The following is a 17,976-nucleotide window of genomic DNA, read 5'->3' as shown; positions in this document are numbered from 1 at the left end:
GCTGTCATTTGTTTTGGAATGGTAAGCACCAGGGCCCAATTTCAATTTTGCTTAAGCAAAAAAATCTTTGCTTTGTAAAATCAAATTACCGGCTAAGACTCATCTTTGCTTTGTAAAATCAGATTACCGGCTAAGACTCCACTCATTTGTTATGCTAAGTAAACAACAGCTAAATATAAGTCACAAGCAATGTACATGGCATGAGATTTTTGCCAGTAACATGTGTAAAATAAGCAAGCTATTTTCGTGCTTAAGCAAATTTTTTGCTTAAGCAGCTCTATGAAATTGGGCCCAGAAGGTTAGCATAACTTCTGTGTGCAATGCTTTGAGATAGAAACTCACGCAGTAAGCACAAAATAAGTTGTTAAGCAGCTCTATGAAATTGTGCCCAAACCTTGCACTAAAGCTTTGTTTAATGTAGCCCACCAGTTAACATGTTTTGTCATAAATGTGTCTTTCTGGTATCTTAAAGGGGTTGTGTCGTTACGATTAAAGCGGGCCTGTTGCTGTACATGGAATTATGTACTCTTGCCCAGTTACTGCAGACGCGAGCTCTCCCGCCTTATCGTATATTTGGAGAGCTCACGCAGACGTTGCAGTAACTGTGAGAGAAATCAGAATTCTATATACAGCCACAGGTCTGCATTGATCATGACGATGACGACACAACTCCTTTAATGATAGCGATCCAAATGATCAAAATTACAAAATAAGTCTGAAAGGAATAAATATTAGCTTGCACAATTTTGAGTAGACCACAGGGCACGTTGAGAAGTGGTGTTTACTAGCACGTAGCATATTTTGTACATGACATTGTACCCTGCGCCGGTGTTAAGGGTGACCACCATGTGTCTTGCTTAAGGATACAGAGTCAAGACCGGGACTCGAACCTACTTCTGCTGATCAGAAACACCAGAGCTTGAGTCCAGTGCGCTTGATCGCTCAGCCATGACAAGCCACACCCACTCCAAGCAAACCTATCACAAGGATGGGGGAGGTGGGATCCTGCCTAAACTCTATTCAGCTTCCATTTGATGTCGTGCCAAGTCAAACATATTATTGGCCCCTCCTTTAGTTGAGAAACCTAATTTTGTATCCCTTTGGCCCGGAGCCAGGAAGTTTGGCAGGCAGGTTCGCAATTCGGGATCTAGTATTATGCAGTACAGCAATGAAACCTCACAAAGAAAGACACAAACAAGATATTGGTGGCCGGGAAATTGTAATTTTACACATCCTTGTTTGTGTCGTGGTTGTTTGACAGGAACATCTTCAGCATGTTTTTTTTACAGGGCTAGGTTGATGTTCAGACTGAGGTTTTCTCGAGCCTGTGTTGATCTCCCCTGTCCTGACATGATCAAATTAAAAAAAGAACTGTCTGTTATTGAGTCGAGTTTGATGTTGTGTTTAATCTGTTTTGAGAACTGTCTACTTTGTTTGGCTCTCTGTTTTTGCTTTGTGTTGTGGCATTCTTCTGGGAGAGTTGTGTTAAAGAGTTGATTATCTGACTGTCTGGCTGGATTTGGAGTTGTTTCATTCTGTGAATAATGAATGAAGGATGGTAATTTAAGATCGGAGCATATATGTACGGAAATTACTAGTAGAAGAGATTTCCATTTAATATGTTTTTCAAGCTATCGTGGCTCAACAGAGCTGTATCAAGTTTATCGATAACCCATGAATAAAAAAAAAAGTAGAGATGAGAAAATCTCAGACTTGTATATACCATAGGTCCATTGGTTTGTAAGCAAATTTATACAGTACATTCCATTTTCTCAACAAAACAAGTACATAACATTTCAAAAAATTAGGTAAATCAAATAAATAAATTTAGTAATTAAAGAAGAATAAATAAATGTAATCGAAATGAGGGGGCGAAAGCGGAACTAGAGTGGGATTAGAATAATCTTTTCTTTTTTTTTATACTTGAAGCCTGGGCTCAATTTCATTAAACTGTTACCAGGAAATACTGCTAAGCAAATTTCTTTGCTAAGCAAAAATTGAGAGGACACCAGTTGCAAAAATTTAAACTTTATGGAATTTTGGCTTGTAAAAGTGTCTGTTGAGCAATGTTTGTCTGTGCTTAGCAAGTTTGTATGCTTACAGGCTTACTGAAGTTGGGCCCTGGTTAAAACTCAACAGGATAGTGAAGTTAGGGAAATTTCATGTCCTATTCATATCCTGAATATGCAAAGAAGGGATTTACCCACTTGAACTTTGCTCAACTTTTTGGAGTATGTTTTGGCAAGAGTCTCGTCTAGGGATGTCCCAATGCGGTTGTCATTGCCTTGCGTTCAGTATTCACAAGCCTTTAAAGAACAACTTGAATGAATCACTCAAACAAACTTGACTTTTCATCCTTGTTTACTTTGTGCTATAAATGTATCATTTGATCATTGTATGTGTAAAGTTTTCCTCCCTGTAATTTTGTTTTAGTATTTTCTGAAAAACTAGCCCCCCAAAACGTTGGATTTTTTTTTCGCCATTTAGAGTAAAAACCAATACAAATGCAACATGAAATCAAGACTGAAGTACCAGCACCTCAGTGAACCAGTGTAAACCATTGTGTCACACCATGGACTGTGTGACGGTTGTTTGTTTTTGTGGCTGTGCGTTTTTCATTGTCTTGTTTGGATCCAGTCCCTGTATGGCGTCACAGTGTTGTTTTGATTCCTGGACGCTTGGGGGGCCTTTTCCTGAAACTCAGCGTTTTTGCACAGCGTAACACTGATCAGAATGTGTTGGCTTTTTTGTAGTGTTTTCTTTCACACTATGAATCAATTTGTATATTTTAGTTTTCTTTCCTCCATGGTTGTGCTTTTTTATCATTGGCGTAATCACAAGCTCTGGTTATCATTCTATAACAACAAAACTTTGTTGTTAATTTTGTTTAAATTGATATTTAAAGGCAGTGGACACTATTGGTAGTTACTCAAAATAATTGTTAGCATAAAGCCGGACGTGGTGACAAGTAATTGGGAGAGGTCGATAGTATAAAACATTGTGGGAAACGGCTCCCTCTGAAGTGACATAGTTTTCGAGAAAGAAGTAATTTTCCAAGAATTTGATTTCAAGACCTCATGTTTAGAATTTGAGGTCTTGAAATCAACCATCTAAAAGCTTTGATGACCAATTGAGCTCAAATTTTCACAGGTTTGTTATTTTATGCATATCTTGAGATACACCGAGTGAGAAGACTGGTCCTTGACAATTACCAATAGTGTCCAGTGTCTTTAAAAAGGCATAATCAATCATTGGGATTTTAAAAGACTATGCTCATTTCCAATGTTCACATCGTACAACCTTTGAAAATGTTGACAGATTCTATGGGTCTGCAAAACCCACCGAAAAATTTGTGTTTTGATAGATTAATTTGTGCACGCTTTATGTTTGGCTGACTTTTATTTGCAGTACTCAAAATGAGCGACAGCGATTTGGAGGGGTTCTCAAATGCCATTTTCGTAGACTTCTTGACATTCTACCAGACAGATATATTTCTCTGGAGGATGGGTATTGGCATGAACGTTGGTAATAATTGAGCTCTCACTGAGTGTATTTACAAAACTGTGATGCTGAATGTCTTGAAACTCGGGGGAAATGTTGTCAATGATTATCATCTAGTGCAATGACACTGTATAATTGATTTTGGCTCAGAACATTGAATTCAAGCTCTGGTGTTTCTGGTCAGCAGAGTTTGGGTTCGAGTCCTGGCGGGTCGTGGAACTTGTGTCCTTGAGCAAGATACTTTTACCATAACTGCTTTGTCCTTTTGATGGGATTAAGCCCTACATGTAGGTGCCATGTACTATGACCAGCGTTGCACATGAAAGAACCCAGAACACCTATTGTTGAAGAGTAGAGGTTAATCCCAGTGTTTCTGGTTCACACAGCAAACACCCTTGTTTACAGGTTTCTTCAGGCTAGCAATTGCTACAGTAAGTTCACTTACAACGCATCTTCTGGTTTCATTAACGTAAATAAATAACAAAAATATTTCCTTTTTGTTTAACCAAGGGTAGAACGTCATGCTTAATATTTGTAGTCAACTGCACTCTTTAATGACCATTATTTAACCCCTCGGACTACAAAGTTCATAGCTCTCCGATTACTCCTGTTTTGAGTCACACTTGACCAAACAAACGTCCATGCGTGACCAATTACCACATCTGTTTGTTGATACTGGCTGTGTTTATTAATCAGGTGACAGTTGATAATAACTAAAAGGAAATTCTTAATAATAAAACCATTATGTTACTTCCCTACTTAGGGAATTTCTCAGAAATGACAAGCAATATTTCCTTCAAAAAAAATATTATGTTGTTTTTTGAGTCCTTGTGTGAAAGATTTCAAGACATTGACTGATGTGTATCATTCGACAGAGGGGAATCTTCTGCTGAGCAAAAACAATAAGCAAGATACCAGTCACATATGGCTTATAACCATATTTAAGTAAGCTCAAGTTGTATGTGCTTAGCTACTTTTTGTACTGGAAGTGCCAGAACTAAGCAAACTTGGGAGACTGCTTTTGACCTCTGTCTATGTGGCTAGCATCCAGTATGATGTTTTTCAGCACCTTGGCTAACAATAACAAGCCAACCATACCTAGAAGGTCATGAAAATTCCATTGGAGCTAAAAATAGTCCGCTTAAAACAAATTATTCCGTAACCTCAAAAAAGAAACATCGAGGAAATGATTTATGTTATAATAAGGCTTGAGTTGATATTATCAGTGATTTAATTGGTTGGCCATGACCTATACTAACCGTTGGTTACTTGTCCATATTTATTTTTATAGCTGTAAACAAACGGGCAGTAAACAGAATCGTCAAGAGAGCAATTTGTTTTATAAATTTACTTATGAAATTAACCCTGTTTGAAATTGACCTTTTGAATATGTATTGTAAAATCCTTTTAGTCAATTACGCAAACTAAACCATCTGTGACCTAAAGCTAAGGACCTTTATTATGAAATATCAGACCTGCATAGTTCTTTCCTGACCAGTTATTTATGCAAAGAACTTTAGATTTGAATTTCTCCCAGGTTTTTGTTCATGCTAAGGGGGAAAAAAAATATTTATATATAATAGTGTATTTTGTTTTAATCAGTTCTGGCATCAAACTTTTGTATTTATACAGACTTGAAATTGGCTCTGATAAGGGGGGGGGGGAGATAAGAGGGACTTAAGATACATGTAACTGAGAAAGTAATGACAGAAATGAAGAGGGTCAAACAAACAACAAAACAAACTATTCAAAACAAACTATTCAAAATGCAAAACGAATCTGGAAAAAACAAAATTAAGCGAGAATTCATTATGAAACATCATCAAAACAGTTTTACTGCCCGTATCCATTTGTTTCCTTTTTGTAGTTGTTTTATGTTAATTTGTTTGAGCATAGCATCTTCCACCGATCTTTCTCCATGGTTTGTAGGTTTTGCAATAACTTCCAAGGCTGTACAATCTTTTGTAGTAGTATTCCGAAAAATAATTACGCAAGAAAATGATTGAAACTGGGCTTATTTGTGTCGTCTGTATTCGTGATTCCACAAGTCCTGCTTTGATGTATAGTATGAGGCAAATTGAAAGGAGTTCATGATTTTATGTAAAGGTATTCACGACCCAAGAAATTAGATTAAGAGCAGCATATATGACTGAAAATGTTTCATAATTCCTAAATGGTCTTAAGAGTCTCTTGAAAAATGCATGAAGCCTTGCTGGGGAATATTTTGGATTGATTATGAATAGCTCTTGCCTGAGGAGGTTGTAAAGAGAAGGGCACAATTTCATGGCTCTGCTTATTGCCAAATACTGCGCTTAAGATCACCATTCTCCGCTAACTGTGCAAGCGGCAAACTATTTCTGTGCTAGCTGTTAAGTGTAGAATGCCTATGTGAGTACGCTTGCCCACAAGCCAAAATTCCCTGCTAACCCGTGAAATACGTTTGAGGTAAACGCAGAATTTTCAGCTCACGCAAGCGCTGATTCTTTGCTTTACGGTAAGCAGAGCCACGCCATTGGGCTCGGGTTTCAAACATACTGGATATTGGTGTAGGCTCCAAGAAAATGTGTCCTAGGCCGTATCCGAATTGGCGGCTACGGCTATGTCCGGATCGCCGTGTCGTCATGCATTGAAGTATAGGACGCCCTTAGCAACACCCCTGGCAACGGTCGTAGTCGCAGCCGTAGCCACCAATTCGGACACAGCCTTATTTCAGCATCAAAAGCACCGATGTGTAGATTGTTCACTTGGGAGTCTAGGCTCAATTTGTTTCTCTAGTTAGACTACTCTAGGGAATTTCTAGCGTAGTTATATTTCAGGCAAGATGTGTAAATACAACATCCCTGGAACCTTTTTCTCAGGACTCAGGGAAAAATTTCTGAGTACACTTTGCTGAAAACACATCGGTGTACGAGTAAAACCAAATAAAATTCTTTATTCTTGAGGCAACATTTATTCACACAAGCTATTCCCGTGGAATTGAACCTTTATACTCTGAAGCCAGGAGCAGATGTCTCAACCGCTAGACTGCTGAGCCAGTCTGGTAACAAGAGGCCTGATTTCATAAAGAAAAATACTGCTTGACAAATTTTTTTGCTAAGCAAAAATTGAGTAGCACTGGGTCACACAACATTGTAAACTTAATTTATTTATCGGCTTGGTAACCTGTTTTTCAAGCAATGACTTTTCTGTTTCTGCAAGTTTTTGTGCTACAGGATTTATGAAATTTGGGCCCTGCATCCAATTTCATTGAACTGCTTACATCAGAAAAAAAAACGGCCATTATGCAAGCAGGTGATTGACGCTTACTGTAGTAAGCATATTTCATGAAATTTTGGCTTAAGCCACTGCATATTCACATTACTAAGTATTCTTCGCTTACAAGCGCAGGAATTCAGTGGCTTAGTAAGTGACCCTAAGAGCAGAACTCCACAGTAAGCAACCCTATGCATTTGGTCCCAGTTTGAATCCTGTTAACTGTCAATGGACGCTGCATCCATTAACCATGCATCAACTATCCCTGAATTTGTTTAGCATATTTTATTGGACTGTTTTACAAGTTCGTGTGGCTTTGATCAGAGAATTGATCGCTGAACTACAAGTTGTCAGGTCTTGGGGAGATGAATATTTCCATAATGTTGCAGCTGGTCTGGAGCTGGATGGACAAGCCCCATCATCCAAATAAGCTATTGGTTCAATTTGGATAGTGTCTGGTACCTTGACTTGCGTGGGTCATAAGTTAATCATAATAACAAAGTCTTGTCAAGCGCACGATTCCACCCAAACATGCTCGAGGTGCTGTAACGATGGAAGTGAAAAAACCAAAAGGGGACGGGACCAAAAGAAAATTCAGTTAAAGGGAATTTTGACAAGAGGTGGGTTTTGAGAGCCTTTTTGATCGAGTGAATATTATTGGAGGTTTTAATGTGAAGAGGTAGGTAGCATATCACAGAGATGTGGTACTGTAACTGAATTTGAATTATTTAGACTATGGTGTTGCTGTGTCACTTTGTTTGGAGATAGATGGCTGCAACAAACAGTTTCCAAGTAAGGTGTATTTGAGTTGTACAGGTTTTGGACGATCAGGAGGTTGCTTTTTAAATTAGAAGATAAGGCCTGGAAAGTTATGCATACCCTGGCCTATGTTTCCTCTGGTCTTGGCCCTGGTGCCCCTTCAGAAGTATCCCATAGACTGTAAGATTTTCCAATGAAAGTGCCCTTTGCAAAATTGGACCTTGCCCTTTTAAGATGAAAGTCCAGTTCCGTAAGATCAATAGAAGATTCCTAGGAATCTAAGGTTTTCAAGTCAAGTTTTTACTTCTGATTGAGGAAGTCAGTGTGCATGACATTTACTCATTTTGCTCATTTGAAATTCTCCCTCAAGTACAGTGCACAATGCTGACATTAAATTTTTATCAAAATGCTTTGAGCTCTTCTCCTCCGGGGATAAATGACTTGAGTCTTACTTGGAAGTAACTTTTAAGATGTTCATATTCAGAATACATTTTACATAATTTTTTTTTCACAACTGCGACGACAGTCATAAAATAAAAGCATTTCATTCCATCTTCCAGTCCAAATTTCTGTGAATAATTCAAATCCCGGAGAGCACTTCGAAGATTAGGAAGAACGTGACAATTTAATACTCCAAGACGAAGCCGAATGTTTTCCTTAGTGATAATCTTTTAATCCAGCATGATTGCTGGACTTCACTTGGCAAATCCTACATGAAAAGAGCTCCCAGTGGTACATGGATTCACAAATCAAAGCATGACACGAGATAATTTTATGAAAACCATGAAAATTTGTAGTGAACTACCATGGTATGTTACTGTTAACAGTGTCCCACTGGCCAAATGCCAGTTAAAACAGGAGAGGACCAGTCAGAATTATTTGCAAGTGTTTAGGCTGACCAGTTCAGTGTTGAAAAGCGTCCCTATTTCATTTGAATTTTGACTAGTACAAAAGCTGATGGACTACCGAAATTATAAGCTAGCTGAATGGTCCTGCTGGCCAGTCACTAAAAAGTTACATCAAAGGAGATAACAACAATTTCTTTTTACAAAAGCATAGAATTTGATTTTACAGTGATTAAATTCAATAACAATTGGGTTTCATCACATGAATTGTTAATAAACATACAAAACCTCTTTAAAAAAACACTACATATGTGTTGATGTCAAAGTGACTTCAAAGTGCACTCTGTTCTTTGTATGTGCGTGTATGTCTTTCTCTGCCAACCCAATCTCCCCTCTACAATTCATTCCTGTATGTATAATCATTTCCGACCTACATGATCATAACCTTGTTTCATGATCTAAGTTTCCAATAGGGAAGGACGAGCAGGATAGCCGATCAAAATACAAAGATCATTGAGTCGTCCCTAATCCTCAGACACACATACAAACACAAAAAAACTAATTAATTGTCAATGGCCATAGATCAAGATTAGATGCAGACAATTCAAGGTCCTGAACTTCGCTTCTGTACTTCGTTCATTATTTAGTCTTGTGATCAATTGATGGCGTATTGATTTGTGTTCAGGGCAATGTTTTCAGGAGAGTCACCTTAATCCGTCGAACAAGCTAAAACAAAAATTGTCTCACTGAGACGAAATTTTATTTTGTGAATTTTGTTCTTTTCATTTCTAAAAAAAATATAGCACCTCAGCAAGTAATATTTTAAGGGAAGATTTATACCATCATTATCTTTATGTGCGGTATATAAATAAGTTTAATGTAAATCTCGTCGTGTGCCCGGCAAAAAGGCGTAAGGCCTTACGCCCTTTTGCCGGGAAAACAAAGTAGTTTGTCCCAGTAACAAAATGACGTAAGCAACATCATGGCTCCTGACTTTATAAAATTATCATTTTTTGTTAGTTTTTTTGCTAGAATTGCCCTGAAGACATGTTTCCCCATTCCCCATGCAGAATTTAACCTTTCTAGAATGACTTTTGCATAGCAACATGTTTACCAAACTTTCCCACTCATAATTCTTGAAACACAAATTTTAACATAAATTGCTTACGTCCTTTTGCCGGGAACTTGCCCTTACGTCCTTTTGTCAGGCACACGACGATCTGTGTATGTTTGCGTTGTGTGTCGCACAAAAAGTACCCAAACCCGTACCCGTAATTCCCTATTACACGGAGTTACCGAACACCAGCTCCACAAACTACAACTTTTACAAAATGCTGCCGCCCGTGATTTAACAAAATCTAAAAAACATGATCATATTACACCTATATTGCAGGAACTTCACTGGCTACCCATTCGACAACGAATTCAATTCAAAATTCTACTTATTGCATTTAAATCTCAGTTTGGCTTGACTCCGTCTTATATTGCAAATCTCCTTGTACCTTATGCCCCCCTCTCGCACTCTTCGTTCTTCTGCTAAGTCCCTTTTAACTATTCCTAGAACTTCCTCATCATATGGCGATCGTTCCTTTTCTGCTTGTGCTCCTAAACTTTGGAACGCTTTACCTAATAACATCAGGCGCTGACGTTCTCTTCCATTGTTTAAAAACTTGCTTAAAATTCATTTATTTAAATCCTCTTACACTTAGCTCGTTACATGTCTTGACAGTAGATTATTCATTGTATAATTTTGTATTATGTTCTACATTTCTTTTTTGTTGTATGTATTGTTTTTTTGTTCTGCGCCTCGGAAAAGGGTCTTGTACACTAGATAGATGGTGCATTATAAATGCATTATTATTATTATTATTATTATTATTATTATTATTATTATTATTATTATTATTATTATTATTATTATTATTATTATTATTATTATTATTATTATTATTATTATTATTATTATTATTAATAAAGCCACTGGACACCTTTGGTAATTGTCAAAGGCCAGTATTCACACTTGGTGTATCCCAACATAGGCATAAAATAACAAATCTGTGAACATTTTTACTCAATTAGTCATTGAAGTTGCACAATGAAAGGAAAAACACCCTCATTGCACAAATGTGTTCCATTGCTCATTACCAAGTAAGTTTTTATGCTAAAAATTATTTTGAGTAATTACCAATATTGTCCAGTGCCTTTAAGATGCACTCGTTCTGATCATCAAACCACTAGGCCAATATCACATGGCACTACGTGACTGACATCCCTAGTTAGCTTAAGCAAGAAACCACAGTCCAGAAGGTCCCTCCTCTTCTCCCTGATCACAACCTTGACAAGTTTTTTTCTTGAGCGAGCCACTTAATTGCAATTGCTTCTCTGCACCCAGGAGTATAGATTGGTACCTGTGAGGGTACAGTTGAGATTGCATTGATCCCAATCCACTGCTGCGTGAAATCTGATCTAATGAGCAGATGACCAGGGGTAATATCATAAAGTGCTTTTAGACCTTGGGTAAAAAGCGCTGCAGGCAAGAAATGTCTAAGGATTCAGTCTGATTGTAACCTTTGTTATTGTTTTACTTTGACCTGTCTTGTTGTTCGATGAAAGTGTAGCAAAGAAAAGTGAACTTTGTAACATGTTCAGTTGACTCTTGTTGTAACAAGATCACTGGAACTGACCAAATTATCTATTTATAGCACTAACCGGAACATTGTTACAAGAGGACAGTATATCAAAGAAACACAAAGCAGAAATGAGATTTGGGTCTTTTAAAAAAATGTACGCTTTATAAGCAGAACCTCTTCATACTGAAGTTTGACTGTATTAAGTTAAAATATTTTTTATTGTTTGTTCCCCCCCCACCCTTTTTGTGGAATTTTCACTCTAAAGAGGTCGAGGTATTTTCACTCTAAAGAGGTCGAGGGATTTCTTGATCTTGACCAAGGGGCAACCACACCCAGTACGTACTCAAGCACATTATTTTTGCATAAAACGTAGAGGGAAAACAGTAATGGTCGTGGCCGAGTGGTTAAGAGCACCAAGGTCTGGTGTTTCAGATCGACAGAGTGTGGGTTCGAGTCCCGGTCTTGACACTTGTGTCCTTGAGCAAGATGCTTTACCATTATTGCCTTGTCCTTCAGATGGGACATTAGGCCAAAGGTCCTGTGTATTGATGGTGCACGTTATAGAATCCAGGAGTAAGAGTAGGGGTTAACCCTGGAGGTTCGCATAGGAAACGCCCTTGCTAACAGATTGCCGAGGCTTGAGAGCTACAGTGATTGACTTCACTTATGAGACATCCTTGGTTTCATAACAAGAAATGGAGTAATAACTGCTCCTTTCACACAAGACAACATTTACAGGATATACCCAGGAAAATGTTATTAATTTGTCACACTTGAATTGCCAACCCTGCAAACTACTGGGAAATAGCTACCCCTCCCCCTCTTGTGAGTATCGTGGAGCCGAAAACCCAGGGGTAAGAATACCGAGTGTTAATTTTCCCCAGATCGCTGAGAATTTCCTGGGGTTTGATTGCCTTTTTGGATCTATTGTGAAATGAGTTTTAGTTCTTTATCAAAACGTGTAACAAATTCCCATATGTTTTAACTGTATTTTTGCTTATAAACCAATTTGAAACTAAAAGTCACCTAGTGGCATTGCAAATACTGAAGGGAGTAAATAATGTGAGGTTAGTCTTTGCAGTTGAACAACAACAATTTCTAAGAAGAAGTTTTGACTCTTTGTGGTGGGGATACAATCTAGTGGGGCTTGAGACATCTTGGAAGCAGTCTCTCTTGAGTTCTTGAGGTTCTGAAAAGTGTTGCTACACAACAACTCAAGAGAGATTTTGTTTTCTATTGAGTTAATGCAACTCCTACTTGATTTGAACAATTTGATTCTTTTGTGTTTTATTGTTCAGTTTACTTCCTTTGCAAGACCTTACAAAACATTAGAAATTTATGTCAGATTTGAACACAGTTTTGTCACGAAAGAAGGTACAGGAATTTTTGTTCATGCTAATTAATATACATTTACAAGTCAGAATTTAACTATAAAAATAGAGAGTTATAACATCTATTGGTAAAATCAAACCCTGTCTTTAACATGGAAAGGAAAAAGTTAGGTTTCGACTTGTTTAGATTATTTCCTCAAACAGGCCCACAATATCAACAATGTTGCCTTTTATTTTTAGACTCAATGAATTCCAGGGAGAGGTGACCCGGTCATAAACTCAGATTTATCATAACAGTGGTTTCAAGAATCAAATGTGACCATGGATTTGTTTGTAGTTCTTGAAAAGGCCAAGACCATTTTTTGTAATCTTAAAGTCAACATTGCATATCATTAGTCTCGATCCAACTAAATGATGAAGCCTGCATTTAAAGGCAGTGGACACTATTGGTACAGAAGAATAAATAAAAGTTCACAGATTTACAAATAATTTACAGGGTTTACAGAAGGTAATGGTGAAAGACTTCTCTTGAAATATTGTTCCATGAAATGCTTTACTTTTTGAGAAAACATTAAAACAATATCAATTCTCGTTAGCGAGAATTACGGATTTATTTGAAACACATGTCATGACACGGCGAAACGCGCGGAAACAAGAGTGGGTTTTCCCGGTATTTTCTCCCGACTCCGATGACCGATTGAGCCTAGTGTGGGACTTGGACAATACTGTTTACCGAAAGTGTATAATGGCTTTAAAGGTAGTGGACACTATTGGTAATTACTCAAAATCATAAAACCTTTCTTGATTACGAGTAATGGGGAGAGGTTGATAGTAAACCTTGTGAGAAACAGCTCCCTCTGAAGTGACGTAGTTTTCAAGAAAGAAGTAATTTTCCCTGAATTTGATTTCGAGACCTCAGATTTAGAACTTGAGGTCCCAAAATCAAGCATCTGAAAGCACACAACTTGTACGACCGATTAAGCTCAAATTTTAACAGGTTTGTTATTTTATGCATATGTTGAGATACACCCAGAGAGAAGACTAGTCTTTGACAATAACCAATAGTGTCCAGTGTCTTTAAATGGGTTTGGGTAGGCCTACTTGTTGTACGACACAAAACACAAATTTCCACAGATTTACATTAAACTTACACAGTTTAAAGACAATGACAGTAGAAAGCTTCCCTTAAAAAAATTACTTGCTGAGGTGCTGTTGTTTTTGAGAAGTAACAATTTCTCTGTGTCAGAGACAAACATTTTTGTACAACGGCTTTCTGTTAATATATAACATACTTCTTCATTCGCAGTGAGTGGGAATTCATGTTGTTGCCCAAAACTTGATCCACAAAAGGTACCAAACCCTTTAACCGTTCTAGCCCCATACATTTCCTTTATTCAACAGTTCACACACAGACACACAGACATGCACAAAATAGAATCTTTGACTCCAAGCGAAAATGTCAAAGTCTGACATTTCACAGCTGATAAAGAAGACCCATGAATACGAGTCTGTTCCGACCTGGGACTCCACAGTAGCCAAAACACATGTCTGAAATATGTAGTTTCAACTCCTCTATTCAAAGCATCATTAAAGGCACTGGATACAATCGGTAGTTACTCAAAATAATTGATAGCATAAAAACTTACTTGGTAACAACGAGCAATAGAGAGCTTTTGATAGTATACAACATTATGAGCAACAGCTCCCTCTGAAGTAACGTAGTTTTGAGAAAGAGGTAATTTCTCACTCAAATATTTGAATCTGATCAAGACATCAGGCCTGAAGCCTTTTTTAAAGGCATCTGAAAGCACACAAATGTGTGCAACAAGGGTGTTTTTTCTTTCATTATTCTACCAACCTCGATGATCAATTGAGTCCTAATTTTCACAGGTTTGTTATTTATGCATATGTTGGGATACACCAAATGAGAATAGTGGTCTTTATCAATTACCCAAAGTGTCCAGTGTCTTTAAATAGAAGTATAGGAGATTGCAGTGTATAGCACACGTATCGGCTGCCAGTGCTTCCCTTTATTAGGACAATAGTCTGTGCAGGGTTTTATATCATAAAATGCTTCAGGTGAACAACACGGCTTGTCAGCCAAGTGTTATGAATTTTGAGGGTGCAGCAAGCTTAAAGGTGCACCAACTGAACCATTTGGGGTTGAATTCTGATTTGCCTATAGAGGGTCAAAGGTAAGAACAGCAACGCAACAAATTGTTCAGGAAACAGCGACAAATCAGGGCCTAATTTCATAGAGCTGCTTTATAAGCAGATAATTATTATTATTACCTTTCTGCTAAGCTAAAATAAGCAAGATACCAGTCACAATTTGTACATGTGACATGTTACTTTGGCTGGTAACTTATTCTGGTAAGCATACTTTTGGTGTACTCCTTTTTGTGCTTAAGAAGCTCAACAAAATTGGGACCTGGAGCATTAATTTCTTCTCAAAGTCAAATGCTTTGTCAACTTTGTTTGCTGTTAATGCAAAACTCATCCAACCCTCTATTAATGACCAACTCAAACCTTGCATGGAGTGATGTGCCGTCAGTTGAAACCACTTCCATGCTGTATAAGTTATTGTATTTGAACACGGCTGAGTTCAAAACGATGATGGATGGGGTTTGAGTGGAGGAGGAGTGACCTAGTTGTCGCGAGATTGTGTTCATTAGACGCGCCCTCACTTGTCATGTCATCATCATCATGTATGGATATTTGGCTCTGATAACAACCTTGAATGACCTCTTGTAAGGCAACTTATGAAAAACTTACGACCTTGAATGACCTCTTGTGAGGCTGACTATCAAAACAAAACAAAATTGAAAAGTTACTTTCACTGAAACACGATAAATAGAAATTTTTATTTCAACAAAAAAATTCTTTACAGAAGTGTCTGACCCACTGAGTGATGGGTATGAGTCCTATAGATGAAGCCACTTTTATTATTATTAGCCACTATTATATAACACCCAAGCAGATCCTTGCCATTTGATTGGAGGATTGTCCGTCACGTGATAGCAAATAAAAGTACCATTGCACGCTGAGTCACTCGCCGTGCTTTTTCGTTCCATCCGAAAAGTACCATTGCACGCTGCCAGCGTGCAATGGTACTTTTCGGATGGAACGAAAAAGCTGAGTAAAAACATCACTGCGTGCGCGTGTCTTTGGTAACGCAGCAGGTGTTACTGCAAGAAGGCATAGTAAAATTACTAGCATTCGGCTTCTACAGTTGAAATTGTTTGTTTTGAAAGTTGTATCTTTCAATCAAAATGACAAAGTTCTACTTGGATGTTATATAAAACAAATAATGAATGTTTTTCATTCGTGCAATGGTGCGAATATGTTCATTCGTTGAAAGCTGGAATGTTCCATTCAACTCGGCTCCGCCTCGTTGAATAGAACATTCCATCTTTCAACTCATGAACATATTTGCACCATTGCACTCATAAACATTCATTATGTGTATAATATTTGACAGGATTACTTTTTATTTTTATGTCTTACAGTTGAACTGGAAGATACAGACGAGGATGAGGATGCTTCAGAATGATCTAAGAAACTCAAATCTCAGCAAGTAAGATCACAAATCCCACCCTATAGTGGCAACATTGGTCTGCCAATAAACTGCTGATCACAGGCGTCAACAGTTGAAGAGCCAATACCCAGTCTGATAGCAGAGTCATCTGTGACTGCCGAGGCCCCTCCTACTTGGGACCAGCCAATCACCAGCTCCTTTGTCGGCCAATCAACTCCTTCACGTTAAACACCTTGGGATGTAGAGTAACGACATCTCCCACTTCGTAGCTCCACCCACCGGACCACAACCAAGCTCCTGTGTCAGCAAATCACATGCAGGTCAAAAATTGTAAGACAAATTTGCATAAGTTGAACTGTATTTGCATAAGCTTTGCATCTGCAGAGCTGCCGACCCTCCCTGTTTTGCAGAAAGTTCCCTGAAAATAAACCATCTGTAGATGTTCTGATGAACAAGTTTGAAAATCTTTCCGATAATGAAAACTGTTTTTCTGTTAATACGTAGAATGAAATTCTAAAATATCTTCCTGACTGTTGTACAAAATCTCCCTTATAACAAATGTTGGCAGCTCTGCATCTGTACTAACAAGCCTGATATTTTACGGAGACAACGAAGGCGATTGCCTCAATGCCCCCTGGTCATTGCCTTGGTGCCCTTGAAATGCTTCAGTAGAAATTAACAATTTCCTCATTGCCTTGGTGCCCTTGCCTTTTCAAAAACAAAGCTTACAGGCCTGGTACCATAGACTTATATATAAGAACTAGAGGGCGCACAAGCCTAGATATGCGGCCCGGTGGCGGCCATTTTTGAAGTTGACAATAAAACAGCATCGCATAGCGTGTGTATTTCACATTCAATGGCCGTACAAAGTTCATCTTGCAAATGGCGCACGTGTCTCCTTGCAGTCCCGTTGCGTTTTTGCACGCAGCATCACCGCCCTCTAGTTCTTATATATAACTCTATGCCTGGTACTAATATCTATAGCTAGATCAACTTTCACTAGTACAGTTGAACAACGGTGTCCTAGTAATGTTTTATTGAAAGGGAGGAGATCGGATACTCAACCCAACTTGAACTTTCCTTCACACTGCAGACCACTTTGTATGGTTCCCTGAAGGCAGTCATTAAAATAACCTTGGTTTTTTTTTAGGGAGACAGGATGTTTTCTTCGGATGCCTCAATTTTGTCCCAAGAATAGTGGGCGTGATACACACAGTTAAGATAGCTCGTTGGTTATGAAACCTCGTGTCAAAATGTTGTCAACGGTTTGAGAATTTCAGGATGGGGCAAGTGGCAGTAAGCCTTCCTGTTTTTATCATTCTTTGGAAATGACAAGGTGAATAATTAAAGGCTGGAATTTCATTTGACTCACTTTTCATAAAAGAAAATAGTTCTTCCATTAGAAAATGGAAAACCGTTGAAGACTGAACTGTTCAGAGCTCATTAAGTTTTATCAATGTCTACTGTTGAATTATTCCTTTGTTCAGGGTCTTGATCTCAGATATGTGCGCTTTATAAGAACTCTATATTATATTAAAGTGAGAACAAATGTGGGATGAGAATTACAGAATTAATACCGACAAGAGAGTGCTGCCACGAGCATCTGAGCTGGAAATGAAAATAGCTTGGACCCCTTTTTGCTGTTTCAGTGCTAGGCTCATAGTTGGCCTCCGGGATCCCAACACAGATGGCCCTGGCAGGAGTGAAGACGAACAGCATGCATTGGTCACCATTGGCATTATACACGTACAGTGTTAGATATATGCAGATTGGTCCAAAAGCAGGTTCGGACATAAATTTAAATATTCATACCTTGGATATGCACTAAGCTTGGGCGATATCACGATATTATCGAATATCGCGATATTAATTTGGAAACGATTTCGATATCGGATGAATTTGGTTTTAATCGAAATATCAATATATTGCACCCCATGGGTTTGGAGTAAAACCAGAAGAATGGGTCATTAGAACACCTCTCTTATGCTATGACTGTCTCTTCTACAACTTTCACTTGGAGTTTGAAGACTGATTATGTCAAATTTAATTAATCGCGATTATATCGAATATCGTGATATATTGTCGGCGATATATCGTGAATAAAATAAATCGATATCGCC

At 38.1% G+C, this 17,976-nt stretch overlaps 1 protein-coding gene across 1 annotated transcript in view; it reads left to right on the top strand.

The window, feature by feature from the left end:
- The window catches only part of LOC117295367 (methyl-CpG-binding domain protein 2-like), a 48,983-nt gene extending 31,259 nt beyond the window's left edge, over window positions 1-17,724 (top strand). The window contains exon 7 of the mRNA XM_033777974.1: window positions 15,828-17,724. Coding sequence (XP_033633865.1) covers window positions 15,828-15,871 — 44 coding nt within the window. The 3' untranslated portion in view covers window positions 15,872-17,724. The remainder of the gene's footprint in view (window positions 1-15,827) is intronic.
- The last annotated feature ends 252 nt before the right edge of the window (window positions 17,725-17,976 follow it).

This window comes from Asterias rubens, chromosome 10 (genome assembly GCF_902459465.1).
Source record: "Asterias rubens chromosome 10, eAstRub1.3, whole genome shotgun sequence".
Taxonomy (NCBI): Eukaryota; Metazoa; Echinodermata; class Asteroidea; order Forcipulatida; family Asteriidae; genus Asterias; species Asterias rubens.
This window is presented reverse-complemented; position numbering and strand designations above follow the sequence as displayed.